Source organism: Drosophila obscura, unplaced genomic scaffold (assembly GCF_018151105.1).
Source record: "Drosophila obscura isolate BZ-5 IFL unplaced genomic scaffold, ASM1815110v1 contig_73, whole genome shotgun sequence".
Taxonomy (NCBI): domain Eukaryota; kingdom Metazoa; phylum Arthropoda; class Insecta; order Diptera; family Drosophilidae; genus Drosophila; species Drosophila obscura.
In genome coordinates, this window is record NW_024542865.1 from 7044734 (window position 1) to 7072454 (window position 27721).

At 43.9% G+C, this 27721-nt stretch overlaps 4 protein-coding genes across 4 annotated transcripts; 2 read left to right on the top strand and 2 right to left on the bottom strand.

The window, feature by feature from the left end:
* Positions 1–840: 840 nt before the first annotated feature.
* On the top strand, positions 841–11805 carry LOC111076425 (protein white). The gene is made up of 6 exons (XM_022370226.2): positions 841–932; positions 6001–6265; positions 6329–6983; positions 10247–10562; positions 10765–10896; positions 10959–11805. The coding sequence occupies exons 1-6, from the start codon at positions 861–863 to the stop codon at positions 11571–11573; spliced, it is 2055 nt and encodes a 684-aa protein (XP_022225918.2). The 5' UTR covers positions 841–860; the 3' UTR covers positions 11574–11805.
* Positions 11806–12450: 645 nt separating this feature from the next.
* LOC111076426 (transmembrane protein 120 homolog) lies at positions 12451–19186 on the top strand. The gene is made up of 7 exons (XM_022370228.2): positions 12451–13115; positions 13538–13656; positions 17451–17580; positions 17952–18091; positions 18190–18407; positions 18503–18882; positions 19013–19186. The coding sequence occupies exons 1-7, from the start codon at positions 13053–13055 to the stop codon at positions 19184–19186; spliced, it is 1224 nt and encodes a 407-aa protein (XP_022225920.2). The 5' UTR covers positions 12451–13052.
* A 2725-nt stretch (positions 19187–21911) lies between these two features.
* Positions 21912–22930, bottom strand: LOC111076442 (E3 ubiquitin-protein ligase KCMF1-like). The gene is made up of 2 exons (XM_022370246.2): positions 22823–22930; positions 21912–22753 (listed from the first exon to the last, which is right to left on the bottom strand). Exon 2 carries the CDS (start codon positions 22689–22691, stop codon positions 22224–22226), a length of 468 nt encoding a protein of 155 aa, XP_022225938.2. The 5' UTR covers positions 22692–22753; positions 22823–22930; the 3' UTR covers positions 21912–22223.
* A 1194-nt stretch (positions 22931–24124) lies between these two features.
* On the bottom strand, positions 24125–26205 carry LOC111076433 (transcription initiation factor TFIID subunit 5-like). The gene is made up of 2 exons (XM_022370234.2): positions 26092–26205; positions 24125–26024 (listed from the first exon to the last, which is right to left on the bottom strand). Exons 1-2 carry the CDS (start codon positions 26191–26193, stop codon positions 24222–24224), a joined length of 1905 nt encoding a protein of 634 aa, XP_022225926.2. The 5' UTR covers positions 26194–26205; the 3' UTR covers positions 24125–24221.
* Between the last annotated feature and the right edge of the window lie 1516 nt (positions 26206–27721).

The window sequence follows — 27721 nt, forward strand, 5'->3', positions numbered from 1 at the left end:
AGTATCTGTGGCTCTGCAAACCTTCAAGCTAAGCTTCCTTCTGCATCGCATTCGAAAAATGTATTGACAGAGTGGCTGAATGCTGTCCCTGGCGCCCACTTCACTTCACATCGCCCACCAACTGGCCCTGTCAGTGTCCTCCAGCCCAGCCCAGCCACCTGATGGGGCCTGATGATGAAGATTGATAATGTCCAACAGCATGGGGGGGCATCTGCCCAGAGATGATGAGGTGCTAACGATGGCGACAACGACTGAGGGCAGGAGCGTCAACAGGCGTTTGATAAATCATGCATGCCAAGTACAGTGCACCACCACCAAAGAACAAACAGATTAAAGAGGGAGAGAGAGAGAGAAAAAAGGAGGAGCAGCAGAGAGCGAAGACAGGAATAAGATGGGCGATAAGCGGAGATGATGCAGCAAGCAGCAGCAGCCCTCGCACCTTTTACTTGATCGCTCTAATCAACCTTCAAATAGAACCATAGCCGAAGAGCTCAACTTTTTATCTCTGCCAGACGCAGAGCCCCAGAGCCAGTCGCAGAGCCCCCAGAGCCCACGGGCCACTCAACCGCCTCATTTACACTCGCCCAGAGCGAGTCAAAGTTGTCGCTGTCTCTGTCGCTTGTCGCTTGTCGCTGTCGCTGTCTCTGTTGTCGCCTTAACCAACGTCAATGTCCGCCTTCAGTTGCATTTTGTCAGCGGTTTCGTGACAAAGCACCACTCCCGTATCGAAATCCGCGTGAAGCCACTACAATTTCCCTGCAAATCCAATCGGTTGTGTGTTTTTATTTTATTTGTTTGAGTGGAGTGATCGATAGAAGGAAATTATAAAGCATTAAGCAGGACCCCAAGCACGAGACGAGATGGGCCAAGAGGATCAGGAGTTGCTGATACGCGGAGGCAGCAAGAACACCTCTGCCGAGCATCTAAACAATGTGAGTATAAGCGGGTCGATTGCAACACCCATTCGTTGGTGGGTTGCTGCAGCGTGAGAATAGCCGAGAAAAATCCACTAAACCGCAATTGCGTAAATGCGACAAATGGCAACAAAAGGCCACAAAAATGCAGAGACGCAGACGGAGATCAAACGGAGCGAACACAAATTGGATAGTACTTTTTTGAGGCACTTTATTTGATCCAGGAAAATCCTGCTCAAATCTGAATGGGCTGCATAAAGATATAGGGCAAAATCTAAGGGTTTCGTTTATTTCAAGATGATCAAATAAATTTTGCGATTTCGTATTTTGAATTTGTAAACCAATTTATGAATAAAAAGCAAACAAAATATCTGAAATATTTGCTAGAAGTTCCTTTAAATTCATATCATTAGAGGATCCTACAAAAAGTGATTTAGGCTGAACTTCAATGGGAGCTATTTCAATTAAATATTAGCTTTAAATAATCCAACTGAAAGCGTCGATAGGGCTGTAGCGACGTTACTCCGTGCAGTTAATAAGAAGACCCATTGCAGGGCTCATCAATTTTGTTTTTATTGCTGAACAACACCAACTGGCAATTGGTAGTTTTGTCTGCCACTTCAAAGTTTAGTTGTACTCTCCCATTTTTGTGGTATTTTTATACCCGTACTCAAAAAAGAGCTAAGGTGTATATTAGATTTGTGGTAAAAGTGGATGTGTGTAACGCAGAGAAGGAAACGTTTCCGACCCCATAAAGTATATATATTCTTGATCAGCATCAAGCATCAGGCACATTTTTAAAGATACGATAAAACTAAAAACACAGTAGAAAATGACCATATCTATCAGATTGACGAATCTGAATCAGATCGGATCATTATTATAGGCAGAATGAAGAAATACTGTATAAGTAGAGTCGCGTCCCCAGAAGCGACTCACACGTTCCTTCTCGTTTCATTAAAATATCTACAATGCAAAAATCGATGGTACTTATAATAATTTGATAGTTGCAACTTTTTTTATGCTGCCTGTCTGTCGTCTGTGTATGTTTTGCAGTCTTAAATCATTTCGATTGTCTTGACTGCAAGCGTGTAATTTTTCCTATGCAAATAAGAACATTCTTAGCCCAGTTTCAGTGGGGCAGAACCAGCAGAGTATTGCCCGGATTATGCACGAGTCTTAGCGCAGATAGTGGAGCAACATTGTTGGGTATCTATGACTTCGAGGGCTATATAAGATACTTTATCTGCAGCTAGATCTGTTGAGTTATTTTCAGTTATTTACTTGTATCCCTCCCCCGTCCGTGTCCACCGCCTGTGTGATGCTTGTGTGATATTCTGTAATCTTGTCTTGTCTTGTCTTATCTGGGTCATTATTTGACCAGGCACATGGCTCGGGTTCGGGTTCGGGTTCAGCATCTGATACGTGTATCTGTATCTGTATCTTGGCAGCTGCGTGAATGCGTATCTCTGGGTATCTGATTACCTCAAAAACAAAAAAACTTGCCACCTCTCGCGCCTGTGTTGGCAGTTCGTTCGTTATCGCTGCTCGTTCGGTCTTTTGGGGGGCAAGTGTAACTGGAAATGGTCCGCAAAGTTTTGAGGGCAGTAAAGTTCTTCACGAGATAATAGCAAAGGTGGATAAGTACCAAAAATTATGGGGCGAGAGGCATCTGTATCCGTAAAATATTTTTACTTGAACATTTTTCGAATTTTCTGAAACATATTTTCCGCAACTTTTTGTCTGAGTCGGAGACGGAGCCGAGTTCTGTTTCAGTGTCTCAAATGTTTCACATTGCGAGCGGTGCTTCGTGCTGCCTTTGTATTCATCCAAGTGAATGACTTTTGAGTGCACTCATTAGCCACTCGACGCCCTACACTCGAGGACAAAGCAAGAGAAAAGACAAAACAAATTGAGTCGCTTCTTCATTTAGTCATTTCAATTTGTCAAGTTCATCAAAAAACATTTCTGTTGCGCCATCTGGCTGTTGCCGGTTGCCGGTGTTGGAGCCGCTGCTGGAGCCAACATTCACACTCCCATTTACCACCCTCTCACGAATTTCTTTCATAAGTAATTCAAAAATAGCACGCAAAGTAAAAAGTAAGCAAAAAAAAAAACAAAAAGAAATATTAAATAAATATGAAATGTAGCATCTTTTTCTGCTCTCTGCAGCCATCTTACCAACGAAAGAAAATAATATACCAAGATAAGACCTGCACACAAGATGGCTACGTGGGGTGGGTGGTGGTGGGGGACTGCTGCGAGCAGCGATGCTTGGGGAAAGAAAAGAAAAACTTTTTAATAACATTTTTCGGCCTCATTTGTTGGGAAAACAATTTTGCCAGGTCTGAGTCACCAAACCAACCAGTCCGCCGCCCCATCAAAAAAAAAAAAAATCACCCATACCCCACTCCTGGCTGTGTCCTGCTCTCTGGGAGTGCTTGTAACGGATATTAAATTTTTTCCGCGCTCACCTCAACGACACCCAAATTTCTCAGCAAAAGTCAGCCAACACACACACACACACACTGGACAGTGGGACAGTGGGACAGAAGAAGAAGCAGCAGCTTGAATGAGAGGTTCTTTGGCCAGGTGGACGGGCACACGTATACCCTTGCCAAGAGTTGTATTAATCAGATCAGCTCGTAGTTAGGCGGATAAATTGCATCTGCCCCGGGCCAACAATCGGCGGAAAATGGAAAATGTTTGTTGCTTATGGACACTATTTTCTGAACTATTAAAGCCACAATTAATGCCTTGAATTTCGATTAAATTAACTGGGGTACAGTACTTCGATTTGCTTAGCTTTCAGGCCAAGCGAAATAAAAATCTAAACGTGGAGCACAGGCGTAGTTAAATGCTCGAATAATATTTTTTTATTTATTATTATAAATATTATTTTTATATATTTTTATATTATATATTATTAATTATAAATATTATTAGTTTATATTCCTGTAGGAACGAATTGTAAGAGGTTTGTGGCGAAGCGTATATAAACTTCGTGGCGCCCAAGTGAATTTTTATTTTTTAATTTGCTTTTTCATTGAATGTCAGTCTTTTTATTTGGCTCTCAGCGGCAGTCTCTATCTCTCTCTTTCTCGGTAGTAGAAATGTTTCACCGTAGTTTGCATATTTTTTTTTTGTTGCTTAATTTTTTATGATTATTTATATAAATTATTATGGGGAGAGCAGCGGCTATAGAGTGGGAGGGGAGTGTGGGATAAAATGTTTTCCATATTGTGACCATCATTTTCTTTTTGGTATTTTTATTTTATGTTTTTAATTTTTTTCGTTTTTTATTTATTTATTTATTTTTTTTTTTTGCCTGGACGCCAATTAGCGGATCCCTGTTATTTATGCTCTGGCCGCAGGCCCTGGTGGAAACCCCACAAGCAGCGGGAAATGCAAAACAGAAAATTGTTTATGAAAATGAAAGATGACAGCGGGGGAGTGAGGGAGTGGGTAGCAAAGAGGTGGCAGGGGGCCGCTTGCAATATAATTGGACGGGACACGAAGTGGAGAAGTGCGAACCGAGTTTACCGCAAGCAAGCAACGTCAGTCAGTCAGTCAGTCAGTCAGCGGCGTGGGTGAAACGTCTTCGGTTACCGCTTCGAACGATGGAAGCCCCATCTCGACTCAGGCGGAGTGGATGGTGCTCCGGCGCTTCGGCCAGACATCTGACAGCTGAGTGGGTTCGTTTGGCTATAACCCCTGACGACTGAACGCCCCACAGCATTGCTGCCATACTCTATCGCCTGTACTCGAACTATCGCTCAAGCTTTTGGGCTTTATCGGTGAGAGCGAACAGATCATAGAGTCTGTTAAACTCTGCTAAAGAAATGCCACTTGAAATGCTTCATTGCCAAGGGCAGGACTTGGGGGATTCCTCGGTACTTTTTCGATCCTTGTTCTGGCAATCATTTTATAGAATTATGGGGAATAATGCTCGTCGAATGTTCTGCACAGAATGGATCTGAGAGGGAACCTGTCATGGACATGGAGCAGTGTGATTTGCACCAATACCATGGCATTTTCCCCCATGCGTAATACTAAAAGTATTCAAACAAAATCAAGTATTACCGCCTACTAAATATTCATGATACATATATTGCATTTTGTGTGTAGATTCCGATACATATATGTACAGCCATACAGCCATTATGCCCGCTACTCAAGTCATGCATTTTGATCCAGTTTTTCGACCCGCCCCCCTACCCCGCGCACTCTTGAGCCCGTTCAAGTGGCAGGCTTGGCCAAATTGCCCTGGTCCCGATGTCCTTAAAGTTTTATATTTAATAAAAACAAAGCTGACGGGCTCAAAGTGCCCGAACGAAACCCGAAGATGCCGGCGATTTACACTCACAATTGTCTTATGAAGTGGCAACATGGCGCGGCAAGCAGCAACCCAGTCGCACTTGCCTCCATTTGGAGCCACCACTACCCACCACCACAGCCCTCTCCCCTCCCCCCTCAAGGACGTTAGCCGGCTGCGGCTTATGGCTGCCCTAATTTGCACATTTTAAATAGGCGCCGCCCTCTCAGGGTCCAAGGCGCGGCACGGGATTCGGGCATTTTTATTAAACAGATGGGCCGACGTCCTTTTGGGCCCTGGGACTGGGACTGGTTCTGGTCCCGGTTAGGGGGGGCAGGGATTAGCCCGGCTAGCCAAGATTTATGCACAGACGCCTTCATTTTTATGGACGGACGCGTGAAATTGAAAAGTTTTGTGCTGCCAACCTTTTGCAACAACACTCGAAGAAAGTTGTGGGGGGAAACGAAATGAGGATTATTCTCCTACACAACGAAAATAAATAAATAAATAAATTTCTATGGGAAGAAACGATTTCACATCGCGATATTTGATTTGATTTGATTGCTGGGCTTGTGCGGGCGGTTGTGGGGGTGGGTGTGTTAAAATTTTCTTTGAGTGTAGGCCTTCTGCTTATGGTGCTGCTCCGCTTCTCACTTATTTAAGCAGCTCCTCCGTTTAACCATTGCCTGAACCTTTTATTAATTTATTCACTCATCCCTTGGAGTCCCTACCCGTTCCTCCTCATCCCTTCTTTGTGCTTCCTACCGGCAGGGGGACGGCGGCGCCTCGCAGAGCTGCATTAGCCAGGGATTTGGCCAGGCCAAGAACTATGGCACCCTGAGGCCAGCAACGCCGCCAGATGGCTCGACCAGCGGCCAACAGCCGGAGAATCTCACCTATGCCTGGCACAATCTGGACATCTTCGGGGCGGTCAATCAGCCCGGCTCCGGCTGGCGGCAGCTGGTCAATCGAACGCGCGGCCTCTTCTGCAATGAGCGACACATCCCGGCACCGCGGAAGCATCTGCTCAAGAATGGTAAGTAGCCCCCGTTGGTGCATGCAGCTCAGAGATCTTGCGGCTAATGCCCACCCTTCACAGTGTGCGGCGTGGCCTATCCGGGCGAGCTGCTGGCCGTAATGGGCAGCTCTGGGGCCGGCAAGACAACGCTGCTGAATGCCCTGGCCTTTCGCTCGCCGCAGGGCATCCAGGTGTCGCCGTCGGGCATGCGAATGCTCAACGGACAGCCCGTGGACGCCAAGGAGATGCAGGCGCGCTGCGCCTATGTGCAGCAGGACGATCTGTTCATTGGCTCGCTGACGGCCCGCGAGCATCTGATCTTTCAGGCGATGGTGCGAATGCCGCGCCAGCTCAGCTACCGACAGCGGGTGGCACGCGTCGACCAGGTCATCCAGGAGCTGTCGCTCAGCAAGTGCCAGCACACGATCATCGGGGTGCCCGGCCGGGTCAAGGGGCTGTCGGGGGGCGAGCGCAAGCGCCTGGCCTTCGCCTCGGAGGCCCTCACCGATCCGCCGCTGCTCATCTGCGATGAGCCCACCTCCGGCCTGGACTCCTTCACCGCCCACAGCGTCGTCCAGGTGCTCAAGAAGCTGTCGCAGAAGGGCAAGACCGTCATACTGACCATACATCAGCCCTCCTCGGAGCTCTTCGAGCTGTTCGACAAGATCCTGCTCATGGCCGAGGGTCGGGTGGCCTTCCTCGGCACTCCCAGCGAAGCCGTCGACTTCTTCTCGTAGTAAGTACAATCCAATACAACACTCCCTCCAATAGCACACACATTTTTCCCCATTATGAATTTATTTGTGCTCCTTTGAGTGCCTTGAATGGCAGCCATCCAAAGTAGGATAACTATATAAATATTATCTGATTTCGGGCGACTATTATATAGAACAAATAAGCACACCCATATTTAAATTAAATATTAGTGTTTTTTTTTTAATTCAAACTTAATAAAATTAAATAGAATTGACTTTAATTTAAATTTAAATGAATTTAAATGTCTTTAAAACAAATATAATATTTCAAACTTCTGGGAAATATATTTAATCTAAACACGAACATATTAAATTGAAATATGGAAAATATTTATTTAAATTATAGCAATTATATTTATTTAAAATATAAAACATATCTAATTTAATATGAAAATATTTAGTTTAAATTTGAAATGAAATTTAAATCAAATATTTGCATAATGGTAAAATGATAGTGGAAACAATTTCCATTTCACAAAACAATAATTGTTTATTAATTGTTTAATTGTTATAAATCATTATTTTTAATATTTCACACATACCCCATTATGAATTATTGTGCCCCTGTGCCTGAATGGCAGCCATCCAAAGTAGGATAACTATATAAATATTATCTATCTGGGGCGACTATTGTATAGAACAAATAAGCACACCCATATTTAAATTAAATATTAGTGTTTTTTTAATTCAAACTTAATAAAATTAAATAGAATTGACTAATTTAAATTTAAATGAATTTAAATGTCTAAAACAAATATAATACAAACTTGGGAAATATATTTAATTAAACACAAACATATTAAATTGAAATATGGAAAATATTTATTTAAATTATAGCAATTATATTTATTAAAATATAAAATATATCTAATTTAAATAAGAAAATATTTAGTTTAAATTTGAAATGCAATTTAGATCAAATATTTGCATAATGGTAAAATGATAGTGGAAACAATTTTTCCATTTCACAAAACAATAATTGTTTATTAATTGTTTAATTGTTATTATTCATTATTTTTAATATTTCACACATATTTTTCCCCATTATGAATTTATTTGTGCTCCTTTGAGTGCCTTGAATGGCAGCCATCCAAAGTAGGATAACTATATAAATATTATCTGATCTGGGGCGACTATTGTATAGAACAAATAAGCACACCCATACTTAAATTAAATATTAGTGTTTTTAATTTAATTCAAACTTAGTGAAATTAAATGGAATTGACTTTAATTTAAATGAATTTAACAGTTTTTAAATACGAAAATATTAAATTGAAATATGAGACACATTTATTTAAACTATAGCAATTATAATTATTTAAAATATAACTAGTTTAAATGAGAAAATATTTAGTTTACATTTGATATGCAATTTAGATCAAATATTTTCATAATAGTAAAATGATTGTGGAATTAATTTTTAATATATTTAATGAAAATAACATGAAAATATTAAATTGAAATATGAAACACATTTATTTAAATTATAGCAATTATATTTATTTAAAATATATCTAATTTAAATAAGAAAATATTTAGTGTAAATTTTAAAAGCAATTTAGATCAAATATTTGCGTAATGGTAAAATGATAGTGGAATTAATTTTGAATATATTTAATGTAAACACGCAAATATTAAATTGAAATATGTAAAATATTTATTTAAATTATAGCAATTCTACTTATTTAAAATATAAAATATAACTAGTTTAAATAAGAAAATATAGAAAATGATAGTGCAAGCAAATTTTCCATTTTACAAAACAATAATTGTGCAAGCGTCCGATTATATTTCAAATTATTAAGCATTATTTGAAGTGTTACTTAACGCCAAAATGAAAAAGCCCATAATAAGTGTGCCCAAGAGTAGTGTGGGAAAATGTCCGATAACATTTTACATACCGTACCCGTACGCACAGCAGGCCGGCCACGTGGCAAGGTCCAGTCACAAACACAACAGGCAAAGTCTCTCAACTCTTTAAGTCAGACGCACAGGAAAAAACTACGTAGAAACCTTCAGACTGCGGAACCAAAGACAACAACAACGACAATAAAAAAAAAAGAAAGGAAAATAATGAATACATCGATGCAAGATGTATTTGTGCCAGAGGTGTGCTACGACCTGAGCCGCTGCTGGATAACAGTGGAGAAGGCGCCCTACTCGAAGGATGCCTACCGCCTGATGTCCTACAATCTGCTGGCCCCCGATATGGTAATGAAGAACAACTCCGACTATGCGCACATCGACGACACGCTGCTGAATTGGGGCAATCGCCTGAACAAGATCACACAGGAGGTGCACGCCCTCAATCCGGACCTGCTCTGCCTGCAGGAGGTGCAGTGCAATCATCTGCCACAGATCATACGCCGCTTCAAGGCGACTACCATGCGCGCCTACAACTACATATTCCAGCAGAAGCTGGAGAGCGGCTCCGATGGCATCGCCATCATCTACGATATGCAAAAGTTCGAGCTGGTCCACCACCGGGCCCTCGGCCGCACAGTTCGGGAGCCAAACAAGCGGGAGGACTGCGATCGCTTTGCGCTGATGGGAAAGTTCAATCTGCGGTCCACGCTATCCGCTCCACAGGAGCAGCGGGCCGACAGTAATCAGCTGGTCAAGCAGCTGGTCGTGTGCAGTGTCCATCTGCTGCCGGGCAGCCCTCTGGGCCCGGACGGGCGCCCAGATCTGGTCAAATGTCTGCGCAACGATATACTCAAATATGGCTACAATACCACGACCGGCGAGTGCATACCCATAATCATGGGAGGGGACTTTAACTTTGCACACGACACCGAACCGTTCCGCACGCTGACAACACGCAGCGGCGTTGCGGCCTGTTCCCAGGAGCTGGCGCCCGTCTACGTCACCTACGAACAGCGGCAGGGCTGGACCGGTGCCGATCACATCTTCTACTCGAAGGGCTGTCCGCGGCACGGCATACGCCTCTGCAGCTACTATCTGCTGCCACTCGTGCCCCTGGCGCGTCTGCCCAACCGTTACCTTGGCTCCGACCACTACTCCCTGGCCATCAAGTTCACCGTGTTCTAGCTGGAAGGGACAACTACGAGTACCACCTAGTTACAACTAATTCCTAGCCATTGTACTGGCTCAAATTAAATATATTTAAATATATAATAAGAAAATGTATCTACCAATTATTAATACTCCAAACGATTCTCTCTGGGTTTTTGTTTATTTATTTATTTATTTATTTATATATACGTATCTGTTGCTCTTGCAGTGTTGGGGCCCAGTGTCCCACCAATTACAATCCGGCCGACTTCTATGTGCAGGTGCTGGCCGTTGTGCCGGGACGCGAGGCCGAGTCCAGGGATCGAATTGCCAAGATATGCGACAACTTTGCCGTGAGCAAGGTGGCCAGGGATATGGAGCAGCTGCTGGCCACCAAGAATCTGGAGCAGCCGCTGGACCAGCCCGAGAATGGTTATACGTACAAGGCCACATGGTTCATGCAGTTCCGGGCCGTGCTCTGGCGTTCCTGGCTGTCCGTGCTGAAGGAACCGTTGCTGGTCAAAGTGCGACTCATACAGACAACGGTAAGAACAGAAGGAGGAGCAGATAAGAATGATGATAATGAGGGATGTCGTAGCGCTACTTGTATACCTTAAGGCATTACCCAATATACTCACTCGTACATAAGGCAGCTTATCGATGGTTTTTAATGGGCTAAAACATGTTCATAATCCGCAAGGCTATCATATATGTACATATATATTCCAACACCCCCCCCTCCCACAGATGGTGGCCATACTGATTGGCCTGATCTTTCTGGGCCAGCAGCTTACCCAGGTGGGTGTGATGAACATCAATGGGGCCATCTTCCTGTTCCTCACCAACATGACCTTCCAGAATGTCTTTGCCACCATCAATGTGAGTACAGAATGTGAGCCCCAACGCTTCCTGGTTATATTTTGTTGTTTTGCCCCCTTTAGGTTTTCACATCGGAGCTGCCGGTGTTCATGAGAGAGGCCCGAAGTCGCCTTTACAGATGTGACACGTACTTTCTGGGCAAGACCATAGCGGAGCTGCCGCTGTTCCTCACCGTGCCGCTGGTGTTCACGGCGATTGCCTATCCGATGATTGGACTCAGGCCGGGCGTGCTGCACTTCTTCAACTGCCTGGCGCTGGTCACCCTGGTGGCCAATGTGTCGACATCGTTCGGCTATCTGATATCCTGTGCCAGCTCCTCCACCTCGATGGCCCTGTCGGTGGGTCCGCCCGTCATAATACCGTTCCTGCTGTTCGGCGGCTTCTTTTTGAATTCGGGCTCGGTGCCCGTCTATCTGAAGTGGCTGTCGTATCTGTCCTGGTTCCGGTACGCCAACGAGGGGCTGCTCATCAACCAGTGGGCGGATGTGGAGGCGGGTGAAATCAGTTGCACCTCCTCGAACACAACGTGCCCCAGCTCCGGCAAGGTCATCCTGGAGACCCTAAACTTCTCGGCCGAGGATTTGCCCCTGGATTACGTGGGACTGGGCATACTCATTGTTAGCTTTAGGGTGTTGGCCTATCTGGCACTGAGACTCCGGGCCAGACGCAAGGAGTAGTTGTGGTGGAGTAGAGCCTGCCGAACATCAAATCATAGTTAATGCGGTTTGTTTTTTTTTTTGTTTGTTTGTATGTATGAGTACTCGTACGTGTGTGTAATTAATATTACTATAATTATTATTGTGTCCATTGTTTGGCCTCCCCCCAACCACCACCCCACAAAATAACTACATTTACTGTTACTTAGCTTGAAATACTTGAGAATAAAACTTGCTTTTTTTTACTTCGAAACCAATATCACTTGTAAAAGCTCCAAGCCAGCTCGCTCTGCAACATTCAAACAGCGCGCTCAACTCAAACACACCACAATGCCTACCAAACTCAACACTATTGGCTTGAAAACGTGGACGAAGCACCGACGAAGCTCACCACCGCTCTCACGCTCTGTCTCTCACGTCTTCGTACTCAATCAGCCCATTGGAGAAGCTCGCTTTGGTTTCGTTCGCGCGAGCCGTTTAGTAGTTCCCTTTATTCATCCCCCTACTTGTACCCAGGCAGTGCGAAAAATTGTTTCGGAATGGGAAATGTTATGCATTATATAATAGGTAACTCTATAAATTATTTAATACCACTCTTAAAACATAAATGATCAAGGTTTAGATAAACTTTTGTTGTATGTTAAGGGAACTAGTTCACAGCGGAGCAGCACACATGCGGCGTGCGTTTACGCTCTCTGCCCGTCGTGGCTCTCATTCACTCTCTCTGTCTGCCTCCCGCGCTGACTGTTTGTGTGTTTGTGACCTTATGTGCGCCGTTCGTTCGTCGCTTTTACTCTCTCTGGGATTCCGTTTTACATTGTTGGCCGCCGCTGAGCGGTTTTTTTTTGGTGTATTTTTTGTTTGCAAAAGTATTTAAAACAAAAGTGCAACGGAAATAGTTAATAACAAAATATTAGTCGTCCGTCGGTGTAGTCGGTGTGCGGTCGGTCGTTTGTTCGTCAGTCCACCACCCTTCTCCTTCTCATCCTCCACCACTTCCACGCTCGTCACTAGTTTTGCTCAACAATTTATTTTTAAAGAAATAACCCGAACAAACCATCAGTTCGAGAGGGGTGCAGAGCGAGACACGAGCACACAGAGCAGAGCAGTGAATAGTGCGGCACAATATATATATTTTTTAAATTGGGAGGTGCAAACAAAATTACTGTTGTTTTGTTCCTCTCATTCTTATTCATTCTCTTGAAAGTGATTTTTGTTTTTTCCTTTTAAACGTTGTGGCACAGTGTATGTGAGTGTCTGTGTATATGTATGCATGCGTAAGCAGCAATTAAACAAGAGGTGGAACGAGTACTACGCTACTAACAGAGCCATTAGTAGACGGCGTCGCACAATTAAATTGATTTTTCGCCGGTCACCTAACCTCAAAGCCCCTGCCGGTGAAAGGGGGGGTTCGGAGGCACAGCTGTTGCATACAACAAAACAACAAAACACACGCCACCGAATAACGTGGATAAGGGAGACGACGAAAACAGACACAACATGGATATCGATTCACTGAAAAATGAATGGGAGGAGCTGAACAAGGAGTATTCGGAGCTGGAGGTATGCTAAAAGAGAAGAGCCCAAGGTGTATGTTGTGTAGGGTGGCGGGGTCATTGCCACTCTTTCGAGCTGTGCACTACTGGGCACAAACACAATTTGCAAATATTGTAAGAGTGGTCTTTGGCATAATCTCCACCCCACCCTATTTTAACACACCTTTGAGGGGACTGTTTTTTGAGCAGCAGTACATATTTACAGACACACATATGTACATATGTATGTACATACCATACATTTCTGTTTTTACAGTATGCTTTTGCTTATTCTTAGGCTTACATATGTACATATTTGTGTGTAGATATGTATGGTGTTGTTGTATTGCCATGATGGCTTTCACCTTGACCAAACAGCTGCTTATAATTCACCACCTTTTCTCGCTCTCTCTCTCTCTCTCTCCCTCGCACCATCTATTTTGGCGACAGAACTGCAACAGACGCTACATCGAGCTGCTGGAGCAGCTGCACAGCCGCCAACAGATCTGCTTTAATGAGATCAAGCATCAACGGTATCGCATGAACCAAATAACGGCATCATTGAGGCAGTGAGTATAAGACCATACCCTTTGAATGGGCAGAGAGACGCGACCCTATGAAATTCGCTATTAATTTGATCATTATATCATTTCACCAATGTCCTTCTGGCATGTTTCTTCACTGTTGTTACCATGTTCAATTGGAATTTGACTTCAATCAATTTGAGCCCCGGTCTAATCAGTCGCGTAGCACACTGCTGTCGCACACACATTTCAGGCACTTCAGCCGCCGCTTATCAGAAGGAGGGGAGCCGCACAAGTCTTACGGCAATTAGCCAGCTATCAGCAAGTGGGTGGGCTCTTATCAGTCGGGGAGAAACGGGGGCTAAAACGGCAAAAACAGCCACAGTATGTTCATTGCTACACAACGACTTTTACAACTGATTTCGCAAGTGATAAAATTTCTGATAAAAACCAGCGCCCTAGACTTTGCTCTGGCCTTTCTCAGGTGGTACATGCGAGTGGTATGCCCACTGTATTGCCCCACCCCTCATAAAAACTAACTGTTTGCTGTCAAGGCGAAGGGGCATGTGGAGGAGAAACTTCGAGGTGTTTACTTGAACCGAAAACTGGCCAGCAAAGCAGCTGATTGACCGACCAACTGACCGACCGAACCAGCTGCCCTTGACCTCTGTCCAGCCAAGGCGAAATCACAGACACAGACATGGCCATACAGCAGCACAACACGCAACCCAAGCAAAAGCTAGCTGACGTGTGTGTGTGTGTGTGTGTGTGTGTGTGTGTATGGCACAGTGTGACAAAGCGGTTTGGTTGTGTAAATATCATGAATCAAATAAAATTATTCATTTTGATTAATGTATGAAAGTTAGTTGCACAATTCCAGAAATAAATAAAAAAAAAAATAGAAAAATTATTTGTACCAAAATATAAATGTGAGCAGATAGTAAATTTATAAATTACATATTTACAAAAATATAAATTATTATTTGAATCAATTTTGAAGAAAATGTTTACAAAAATGTTTGCCAAGTGTAAACTACAACTAACAAAATACCAAAAATATTGTTAAGGATTACGGACAAAGGATTCCATTAATAGCCCACCCAAATGTACTTAGGTAATCCCAGCTTGATTATAATTAGTTGTCATTATTTTGGCACATTAAAATGCCATTAAATTTGGTTAAAAGTCAAGGAAGGAGTGCGAGTTTATTGAACCGTAGCCAAAGTGTGGAATGATTTATTTGTGTGTTTCGACCTTCAATCGCATGCAAATTGTTTGCCGCTTCAATGCTCTTTTGATCCACTGTACACCCATCGCCGTCGCATTGTTATTGCTAGCGTTTGTTTTTTTATTTTTCTTTTTGTTTTCCGTCGCCCCTGTACGCGCGTTTTTATTTGTTTCGACTGTCTCGAAAACGCTCTGGCTCTGGCTCTGGCTGTGGCTCTGTCTGGCGCTTTAAAACGCTCTCACCTACTGAGACACTTTTCCTCTCTGGCGGTGTCTGTTTGTGTGCATGTACAAAAAGCATATAATCATTGTAGGATAATGATGAAACATCAGATTCTATTGGGGTGTACAATCGCCAGTCGCCTTTGTGGATTTATATAAATGGGCTTATCGCGCGTCTTGACTCTCGCGCTCATTTAATTGCCTTGTTTTGTTGATATTGCCAGTCGCGTGTTCCACGTCACGTTGCAAACGTTTTGACCTCCTGAACGCATTCCACTCGGCAACAAGTCACACACAAAATTATGCAAAAATCGGCTAGCAATAGCAAATAGTAGCTTAAATCAAAATCTCCTGCTGCCCCGAATCACCACAGGAGTCGTCGTTGTCGTCCGAAGAGTGCGCTTTGGTGCCACTGATATCTGATTTGTTTTCCATGTCTTTTTTTTTTTGCCATTTTCCTATTAGCAAATGAATTTTAATTGAGTCATGGAAAACGGGCGCCCCGCTTGCCACATTTGTTTACTACATTTACAGGGAAAAGCGTGCGAAGAGCTCGTCATCCAGCCATCCAGCCATCCATCCATCCACATTGTTTGTTTGTTTGTTTATTTGCTTTTGGCCGACGGCAAGAAGATATTTCCGAGTTAAAATGCATCCAAACATTAACATTAGCACCCCACCCACCAGCCATCCCTCTACTTGAACAGCACTCCAAGGGCTGTTTATTTTCTGTGTCTGAGATAGCTACACAAAGTCGCTGTGGAGGCACGCGCGTTTCGTGTGGTGTGCGATTTCAATCGGAGAAAATGTTAATAGTTACAAATTTTGTAGATTTTGAATCAGACATGAAATTATGTGGAGATACGAAATTTAAATAGAAATTAAATTTATATAGGGGCTTTTTAATAAATTTCTATATATGTATGTACATTTATATATGTATATATCGAGAACGATTCCATCTCATATTTTTAAAATGGTTTTCTCTGCATGGAAATTTTCCACATTCAGATTTGACATAATCTTTGAGAGAGTGAAAGAGATTGTCAAGTAATTCCATTAATAAAGTGGCGTTGGAGTAGTGAAAAAAAAGAAACAAAGAAAGAAAGAGTTGTCTCATAAGCAAATCGAGCGGAAACTAATATAATCAGGCCATTGAATCGGCACTTTTGTGGTTTGGTTTGGCTTGGCTTGGGTTGGGTTGGTCTGTGGCCATGGCTATGGGGTGGTCGGTCATACCATACCATACGTCGCCCATATCTCTATTGATTCGATTCGATTCGAGTTGTGTTTAGGCGTTATCTATGGGTGGCGGGGTATTAGAGGGTGTTTAAAAATAAAACATGAATTATACAAGCGATTGATAAATCGAATTGAAACCGAGCAGCCGAGAAGCCGAGAACCAGAACCAGAAACGGGACAAATTCAGTTGAGCGAGCGTCCGCTTCAATGCCATAAATTTACCTTTGAAGCGCCACATATGTACATATGTATATACAGCACTACAGTCATGGGTACACCGCACTGTTAATTGATCAGAAAAACACACACACACAGAGAGAGAGAGTGGGGGACCTGTACCCGCTTTGGCTATCAATTATGTATATCTAAATTGAACTTTGACGCTGAAAATTGCTCTGGTGCGATGGGTAGGTGGACAGACGAACCGGACCGGACCGTGCGAGTACGATTACGATTACGATTACGAGCCGCATGCTGCCTGCTGCCTGCTGCCCGCTGCCTGCTCTCTCCCTTCCCTTTTTCAGCACTATCAATGATGTGAACAAATAATTATAGTCGAATTATTTACAAGGAAAGCAAAACAGGCATACGAACAAACGGGGGAAAACAGTCGTGTATTGTACACACATGTACTCAATCAATAAAACAATAAACATAAATAAGTGCTGGCTGGCTACTCTTCCTGCTTCACCTCCTTCTCCACCACACAAATAACTCGTATTGGCCAAAGTCCAGAGTGCAGAGTGTGCGATGGTTTTATGTTAATTTATGGGGAGCTACCCACCCGACTACCAATATGCATTGTATTGCCAAAATTGTGCCCTGCGATTTATTATCTAAAATGGAACTAAATTATGGAAACTTAATGTCCAGCCCCTGGTCCGTTACTCTGGTACCAAAAGGCGCAGCCTTACTGACGTATTGTTGCGTTTCCAATTGTGATCCGTTTATGATCCAGCAGTTTATGATTGGCATTATGCAAGTACATACATATAGTTGAACGATTATCTGCACAAAGATAAGATATTGTAGCTGGCCCATTAAATGTTTGCAGAATTCTTTTCAATTATAAAACAATACTAAAATTTGTTTGTGAATTTTTGTATACATCTCTTGGTATATATTCTATATGTTATTTTGTATTGCAGATTTAAGGGTCCGGTGGATGTCGAAGTTAAAGAGAAGGTGGATGAGCTGCAGAAGATGACCTTGAAGCGGAAGGCGCAATTGCACGAAATCGAACAATCTTTGCCAGCGAAATCGGGTCGCTATTTGCAGGTGAGTGCAACACCCCAACACCCCACCACCCCGAACAACCCACGTACTCACACAATCATCGTCCAAATGGAAAACTTTCCATCAAAAGAAACTAACAAACAAATAAAAAAAAAAAAGTAAAGTAGCAACAAAATGGACGGGGAACGTTAGAGGGGGGAAAAGTTGCTTCCTGCGCGACAATTTGCGCGGCTTGTTATGAACTTGACTCGGACACGACTTTGCAGGCGACTCGGACTCGGACGCGGACTCGGACTGAAGAGTGGAGTTGAGTCAAAGTTAAAGTTAAAGTTAATGTTGAAGTTGAAGTTGAGGCCACAGACTGACCTCTCTCTCTCTCTCTCTCTCTGCCATCCACTTTACTTATTCCGCAGATAATCTTGGGCGATGTGAATGTCTCGATTCTCAACAGAAACGACAAAGTTCGCTATAAGGACGACTATGAAAAGTTTAAATTAATACTCAACGTAATTGGACTGATAATGGCGTTCTTCAATTTGATATTCAACTACAGGTAAGTGGGAATAAACTGAAGAAACGAACCAATGCAGCGGCAGTGCTTCCAATTTGCTCATCCATCTGTCCATCTGTCCATCTGCCGTGTATTTGCAGAGCCTTGGAGCTGGCCTTCATTTTCCTGCTGGTATGGTACTATTGCACCCTGACCATTCGCGAGTCGATACTGAAGGTGAATGGTTCCCGGATCAAGGGCTGGTGGCGGGCCCATCACTTCATCTCGACGGTGGCCGCCGGCGTGCTGCTGGTGTGGCCACAGGGCGAACATTGGCAGATCTTCCGCATGCAGTTTATGTACTTCAATGTTTACATCAGTGAGTGCGGATATCCATGCTTTGTAGATCTCCGAATCCAGCTCCATCCTCCATTGTGTCACAAATAACCCCCTCTGATCCGTTTACCCGTGCAGGCATTGTGCAATATCTACAATTTGGATACCAGAAGGGTCTGCTCTATCGCCTGAAGGCATTGGGCGAGCGCCACAACATGGATATCACCATTGAGGGCTTCCACTCGTGGATGTGGCGCGGTCTGAGCTTCCTGCTGCCGTTCCTCTTCTTCGGCTATTGGTTCCAGGCGTACAATGCGTGGACCCTCTACAAGCTGGCATTTACACCCCCCGATGCACCCTGGCATGTGTCGGTCATGGCCGGCCTCTTCTTGCTACTGTTCGTTGGCAACATGGCCACCACACTGTGGGTGGTGCCCGAGAAGATACGCGAGCGATCCAAGGAACGCTATCGGCTCCTGAGCATGGGCAAGTCCATGAAGTTGCGCAGAGAAGTCAAGGTAAATATGGCCAGATGATGCCTCAATATATTTAAGACATGGCATACATATGTATTCGTGTGGGTTAGCGTTCCCTTAGTTTTTATCCTCTCTATAATGCCCACTCCTCTCTTGGACTCTCCCGTTGCAGAATAGCGCCAGTGACATGGACCTGGCGAGCAGCGCCAACGGCAGCACAGTCACAGCACAGACGGCGACTGTGCCAAAAATCCCATCAGTGCCGCCGACGCAGCCACAGCCATCGGCACCAGCACCAGCATCGGCACCGGCATCGGCACCAGCCGCCGATAAGAAGGAAATTTAATCAACTTATTCGCTATTTCCCATCAAGCCAGGCATTTCAATATAAAATATCTATTTTCTATGATTATGATCTTATATTATTATCTATTTTTTTTTTTTCGTATTTATTAATTTTAAACACCCGCCCCCCCTTTCAAACTATCGGTTTAAGCTTTTGTTTATTTTTTTTTTGTTTCTCCACCTACTGCGCTCCTTTTGAATTAATTAATATTAAATATAAAAATTGTAAATTTGAAGAGAAAATACTACGAGTACATAAGCAAAACATTTACATACATTATTTACATACACATAAAATAATTACATAACATCCATGTAGAGAAAATGATAGATGATCTTTTTTCGCCTATTTGTAAGTTGATAGAATTTGATAAAAGAAAACGAAACGGAACTAAGAACTATTAAAATGAAATTCAAATGAACGAAAACTGTTTTATTTTTTTCTGGTTGGATACATACATATGTATATTATTTTTTTGGCACGAATCGAAGGACAAATAAATACAAATTAAAAATTCCAACAAATCATAGAGTTTTGTGGGGTGAAAGGTGAATAGATTTGGTTTCGTGCATCCATTGCATGGCAGCCACTAGTCAATGCATACAAATTAAAGTAAGTACTGGGTATAAGGTAATCATTCGTTTGACGCTCGAACGATTTTGAGCGGAAATTTAAAAAGCCCAAGATAACAGCTCCTTTTAAGTAGAATTTCTTCCGTCTGGCGAAAGTGAGTGAGTGATGGGGACTTGGGTAAGACAATGCTTAGATGACGTTTCAGCTTGTTTTACTGGCGGCCGTTAATGCGGTTCCCGGTCAGTTCCCCTCATTCCAGCAGCCACCATGCCACATCATCATACTCTCCTTTCCGACGACAGTGAGTGTCTGTGTGCAACAAAGGTTCCATCCTGCAATGCGGCAAAAAGCGGCGCGGTTTTTGCTGCTCCATTGCCATCGCCCGCGTCAACCGCAAAAGCCACAGAGCCCCCCTCCCCACCATCCATCCTTGCTCTTTCTTTCTCTGTGTGTGTGTGTTTCATGCAGGTCCTGGGTGCCGCTCTCCATACCATGCGCCGGATCCGGCTCTGGCCATTTGCTTGTCTGCTGCGCTGCCGCAGCCTAATTTGGCGAGAGTTCATTAATTGCGTAAACGGCGCGCGCTTTTAATTATGTCGAACGTCGACGTTCGTCGCCCAGTGGGCGGCCGGGCGGGCGGTCGGGCGGTAGGTGGGCGCTTTTCGGGTATTTTGTGCATTTGCGGCATTGTTTGCACACTCATGTACCCACCCACACACCCAGCGATCAGCCACCTCCCCACAACCATCCACAGACATTACCATTACCCGCTGTGGGACGGCCGCCAGCCACCCTGCCACACAGTCTGCCTGTTTTTCTGCGGCAAATGGCAACAACGGAATTTACGACTTTTGGTCAACGCAGCCGCAGAGACCATCAAAAAGGAGGCAGGCAGGCAGGCAGGCGAGCGTCCAAGCGTGTGGCCCGGCCCGGCCCGGCACTGTTGCGGGGTAAGTCTGTCATTGTGTGTGGTGTGTGTGTGTGTGTGTGTGTGTGTGTGTGTGTGGTGCAGAGGGGTACGATTATCATTTATTGCAACCGCATACGGCGGAGGAAAAGTGTCGGGAAATGCCATTGTAAAGGCGGGTAATTCGTTAATTTGATAAGCATACGCCACGTTGAACCCCGCCCCCGCTACCGCTACCACGCCACTCTTGGATGCAACAATATCAAACAAATGCGAAAAAAAAACACAGACTGAAAAGCCGAGAAAACCAAAAATGAAATTTATAAGCAGAAGGGTAGCTACCAAAGCGATGGGGAGTGGGGTAGGGACATATGGCCAGTGATTTTACGCAGTGGGTCGATTAAAAACTTTTAAATGTTTCAGTTTCAAATATATATAGGTTGGAAGATGATTTCTAGCTAGAAATTTTAATTTCTAATTTTTACATTTTTAATTTTGAGCCATTTAAGATATTTTTCATACCCTTAGAAAATCAATTCCGATTTACATTAAAAGATTTTATAGAAAACAAAAATGTAATATTCCATGGCTTTGGCTTTGTATATAGAATATAAATTACACAACGACATTTTTCCCCTTTAAAATAATGTGTAGAGTTGCTGCAATTTATGAACCAGTAGGCAGTAATTTTCGTTTCAGTTTAAAGGAGTACTTAGAGACACAAAAGTTGCCCTCTGATTGCTGACGTTCATCGACCCAGCTATGCCCAGAGCTTACTTACATATGTACTGGCCATGTGCACGAGTGGGGGGGCTTTACCTTTTGCCCTGCCCTTTTGCCTTTTGCCATACATATCATTTACGCGCTGTGGTCTTCTGGGGACTATGACTCTTCGGCCGAAACCAATTGGTGGCAGTGCCCCAGCCACAGGGCGTTGACAATTTTCGCCTTGTTTGTTTTTTTTTGTTTTTTATCGCTGTCATCGGCCAATAATTCAGAATTAATTTATGCTCGAAAAATCGCACTTAATCAGCATTTGATTTACGCCGCTATAAGTACAGCAGATGGAAAACAAAATATATACAATATACATATATACATATAATAGTCAGTCAGAGAGTCGTGGCAACGGCTATCCATTCGATTTGGCATGCTGTGGGTGGGTGGGTGGTTGTGTGTGTCGGTTACTCCCTATTTTTATTATGACTTATATTAGGTATGAATATAAATAGTATACTAAATAAATATGAAGCATATTAATGAGTATATTTAGAGCACAATAAAATATCTCACTGCTGCTATTTGGTACATATGGATGTATGGATGTATGTATGCATGGATGTGTGCATGTGTGTGTGTAGTTGAACGATTAAGAGGCATACGTAACGATCACATACAATTTGTAGTACATAATTGTGCGTAGATATGTGTGTCAGACAGTTCAGTTTATGTCCTTGAACTTAATAATGTGTATATGTACGTGCGTATGTATATGTTTGATGTCAGTGTTTGCTGTTGTTCTTGGTGCTGGTAACGATTAGTTAATTTGTGTTGAAGTTAGCCCTCGTTGTTGCCCCCCGGCAGGGCAAAGCGCACCGTACGATCGGTCGGCCCATGAAAGTGGATCAAGTGTGCATCGATGTTGGCCAGCAGCAGTGGATCGGCCCCATGCACGGCCACGCACAGCGGACAGATGACCTTTGTGCTGTCGGCCTTGTGGTTGGTCACTGCATGCTCGACCAGTTCGTCGGCCGAGTGGCCGTGTTCGCCGCATACGGGACAGGTGAAGCTGTCCGCATCGAGCGTCGGTATGGGCTCGCCGGCAAACAGCAGCTCCTTGGTCTGGATGTCCAGCAAGCACTGGAAGGGATGGCTCACTTGATGTTCCATGCCGGTCACCACCTTGTTGGTGTGGCACTCCTCGCACAAGTCGTAGTCCTCGCAGCGCAGACACTTGAAGCGGTACTTGGGCAGAATGCTGCTGCTGCAGCCATTGCAAAACACACTCCAGTAGTCGCTTGGCATCTTGCACAGTCACAGTTTCCTCAATTGCAATTTGTTCGCTGCGATCCAAAATCGAAATGTTGCTGAAATTTGAAATTTGAAATTTTCAATTTGGTTTTTTAGTTGAGCTAAACAATTTTTTTGGTTCTTACTTTTTATTCGGTCTGAACAGTTTGGAGTACGGGAGAAATGTGACGATACAACTCAGTCGACAGTTGGATATGAAATTTCATTTTAGTGACTGACTACTGGATGCTCAAAAAATCGGTTTTGGGTTATCGACACAACCTACTCACCTCCCGGATTGCTCATTCTCATTTTTGAGCTCTTGAAAATTCACAAAAAGTTTCAAAGAAATTCCAAAATATAACCTTAATAATTATAAATAATCATAATAATTATAGTTTGACATTTGAATATTAATTTACAAAATGTAAACACTATGAATGCATTTAATTGAAATATTAAAATTAAATGAAACAAAAAGAAAAACAAAATCCAATTAGAAAAAAGTGGAAATTAATTTTTAAATTAAATCTCGTGCACAATGACAATGAATTTAGGGCTCGAAAATTGTTGGCACACAGCCACCATACACAATGCACCGACTGGGCCGAGTCCAAAAAGACATCACAAAGGGAATTCAATTTTCCAAAAAAAACTTTTCAACCAATGGAAAAAAAAAAAACAGAAGTAGGAGAGAGCAAGAGCGAAGCAGGCCCTGAAAGAAATGGCAAATGAAATCGAGCAATCAAATGAGCATAATAAGTTAATCAAGAACTTGCCCATGTCCAGGATCAATGGGGTCAGTCGTGTTCCGGGGTCCTGCCTCTGGGCGTCTTCCGCTTTTCGCTGCCCTTTTTCCGCCGACAAATTGAAATGCCCAAAAGGAGCGCGTGGGGGCACAAGCAGGTTGACACACAAGCAAATAAATAAATGCACTCAACTATGTAATATGGCCAACAGCTAGGGACATGGTCAGACAATGTCTGGGTTGGAGTGACCGACCGACCGACCCCCGTCGACCCCTCAACCAGTCGCAGTCCCTATCCTTTTGGAGAATCAAATGTAGCGTGAAATCGTTAGTTTCGTTTTGGCCGGTTCCGAACCTGCAGCCACGTAATCAGTTGCTAGCGCCCTTGGAGACGGGGGCCTCTGATTTATAGCCGACACACGACACACAGCAGCCCACAATGCTGGCAACATTTCCGCGCGCCTTCAGTTTTGTGGAGGGAACACAGCATGGCACAGCATTGAAATCAGATCAAAGCCCGAGCCGGCAAGGATCACACATAAGTAGCTAACTCAGGCGATGCAACAAATTTAACGGCATCACAATTATCAGTATAAAAAAACTAATTTTAATATTTTGAAATCTTTAAAATAATTTGTTAAGTTTTGTTTTTGGTAATAATTCGTTAAATAAATGTTTTAAAAACGTACAAAAAACGTTTACAAAAAATGGCTTAAATTTTGGTTTTGGTTAAAATTTTGTTTGTTACAAATAAAAAAGGGAATGCGAACTAGCTTATATTTTGAGTGGGTTGCGTGTCATTCCCCCTCCGCCCATTCCTCGGTTACGATAACTTCATCTTTTATCGTCGTGCCGGCCACCGCCAGCGGCTCCGTGGAGACGGCCATCATTAAATTGCGGCTAACAAAGCGAATGCAGCTTAGCGGTGCCTCCAAATTGGCATACGAAGAGTAGAGCAGCTCCTTGGCGCTCAGCTTGGGCGATGACTCCGCATCAATGTCGGCATCGTCGGCAGCGTCGGCACCGTCGGAGCTGGATTGATTGACGAGAAGCTGAAAGTCCCAGAAGCTCAACGCAGTGGCGCCACCCACTGCCAGCGTATTGTTCTCCATGTCAACGGCAATCACATGAATGACGTCCGTGTGATATTCGAGGGTGTGGATCATCCGTCCGCTGACGGTGTCCCAGACAATTACGCGGGCATCGTGGGCGCCAGAGATCAGGTAACGGCCGCACTTTGAGTACGCCAGAGCGGTGATGTTCTCCCTGTGGCCGCGGAAGAGACGCACCTGGACGCCCCTGTGTATGTCCCACATTCGGACGGTGCAGTCGGCCGATCCAGTGGCCAGGTACTGCCTGTTGGCATGGAACTGGCACACCGCCATGTCTGCCAGATGGCCGGCGAGCTGCAGCAGGGGCTGCTTGGTGTTGTGACCCCAGACACGGGCCACGCCATCCTCCGAGGCGGTGGCAAAGACGAAGCCCCGTGGTGCGAACGTCACATAGTTGCACTGCTGGCTTGGATAGACGGACACACAGTTCCAGGAGATGACGCACCACAGCCGCATTGTGCGGTCCTGCGAGCAGCTGAGCAGAAAGCGATCGTAGGGGGCAAAGGCCACCGACAAGACTGGCCCCTTGTGTCCGTGGAGTGTGGCCTCCCGCTTGCGGCTGACAGACTCCAGCCTGATCTTGTCCACGTTCATGGTCACCAGGACATAGTGCCTGTTTGTGCCCAGCGCCACCATTGACAGGTCGTCCGATATGGTCGAACAGCGAATTATCGCAGCGGGGTCATCGGGTGCGAACATGAAGATCGTCGGCTGTTGGCTACGATCCAGTGGCCAGTAGGGCGGCAACACCACCGAACTGTGGACAATCGGCTCCGGCTGTGGCTGCCCCGGCAGCATCCAATCCTGGTGCGAGTCAACATCGTCGTAGCTGCGGATGGCAAAGTGGCTTAGCAGCTTCTTCTGCTGGCCCAGCGTCCAATCGGCCACGCAATTGATGTACAGATAGTAGGTCGGAAAGGCCATGGCGACCTCCACGGTGTCTGCGCTGGCGAGCAGCTCCAATGCCCTCTCTGGCAGCTCCTCGGGCCTGCGAATCCGCCTGAGCTTTGCGATGCGCCGCGTGTACGAGCCGTCCAGGTGCGTGGCTGCCCGCTCCAGGAAGGCCGTGGCCCGCTCCAGTTGGTCTGCCAAAATCATTTGCATGTACGCCATGGCCATCATGGGATACAGCAGCAGGAATATCTCGTATCTATGATAGCTGGGCGCAGCGACAACGATGCGCTGGGTGGCATGGAACGTCTGCTCATATTCCAGAAAAATCACATCCTCCTCAATGGCTGCAAAGTAAATGACCTCGCCAGATGGATGTATCACAATGGAGTTGCCCTCGTAGAAGTCTTTGCCTTCGTCGAACCATTCAATCGGTTGCGGGGGCAGCTTGAATGTTCGCAAAATGACGCTATTGCTGCTCGATTCTTCCAGTTCGTATGGCGCAGCTTCATCCAATGTAACTATGGCGTCATTTATATCATGGAGTACTTGTTGCAGCTCCAACGAAGTGCCAGAGCCAGGCTTGTCATGGCTAATCTGTAGCACGATTTAATTTGCCATTAGATGTGCGCACATACACGTGTGTAGGCAGCATAGAACTTACTTTTGGATCGGTCGCTCCATTAATTACACTCTCCTGCTTTGGTTGGTTGCCTTTGCGGGCCTTTTTCTTATTGTTTTGGCCTTTCTTTTTGTGATATTTCATTTTTCAGAAATCTTTTTCTAACACTTTCGGACCCAAAAAAATAAACACGAGGCATGAAACTGATTGGCAGCACTGAATGCAGGGCTGCTCTTATTCGTAATCGATATATGTAATTCATTCGGGGTATTCATTCGTTCAATCGATGTTTAAAAGTGTTGATTAAATAAATTCAATTGGATTTAATTAGATTAAATTGATTAAAATAATGCATTAAATATATATATGTATATATTAATTATATATATGCAGAACAGAGATGCTCAGTTTTATTCTAAATTAATTCGAAAAAAATTCCAATTCTAAAAATTAAATAAATTCAATTGGATTAAATTAGATTAAAATAATTCATTACATATGTATGTACAAACATATATCTATATATATATATATAAATTAATTATATGTGGGCAGAGAGCTGCTCAGTTTTATTCTAAATTAATGGAAAAAATTCTAGTTCTAAAAATAAAAAATAAATTCAATTGGATTCAATTAGATCAAATTGATTAAAATAATGCATTAAATATATATAGTGTATTTAAATTATATATATGTGGGTGGGTGGAGTGTGTATATAAATTATATATATGTGGAGTGGAGAGCTTCTCAGTTTTATTCTAAATTAATTTAAAAAAACAACAAAAATTAAATAAATTCAATAAAGTAGAAATTGATAAAATAATGCATTAAATATATATATGTATGTATAAATTAATATATGTGGAGGGGAACTTCTCAGTTTCATTCTAAATTAATTTTAAAAAAATTCTAATTCTAAAAATTAAATAAATTCAATTGGATTCAATTAGATTAAAATAATGAATTAAATATATATTTGTGTATATAAATTATATATATGCAGAGTAAAGAGCTGCTCAGTTATATTCTGAATTCTTTGAAACTTTATCTGCGCCCATTGAAACTGAGCTGAAGACGGAACAAGGGGCAAGTAGACACTGCCATTTTCGCCACGCACTGCACTGGAAGAGGCTGGGTGGCTCCTGCCACGAATCGCACTCACATGGCGAAATCACAGTGTTGCATTCCAATCCCAATTACAATCACGGTTTCCGTCTGCAATCACTGCGTTTTCCCTATCACAGTTCAGCCATCGTCTGGCCCGACTGACCCATGACCCCGCCGCCGACGACGACACGGTCATGCCAAATATCCTGCCCAACTTCCGGATGTGCCTCCCCTTATTCTGCTCCTCCTCCGACACTTGCTACACTCCTTTCTTCCTGCATGCCATCCTGCTCGGGCATTTGGTTTGAATTATGTGCCGCATTAGTAGAGCCATTGGCAATGACTGCGGCGCTGCTGCTTCTTGCAGTAGCAGATGAAATTGGAGCTGAGCAGAAAGCGTAGTGGCAGTGGGAGCGGCAGTGCGGGAGCTGCCCAAGCGGAGGCGCTACGCTACGCCACGCACTCGCAAAACTTTAACACAAATTGAATTATGCAGTCGCCCACAGACGTAGCAACGGAGACACAAAGGACGTGTGGCGTGGCGTTGGCGTTTGGCGTGGCCTTT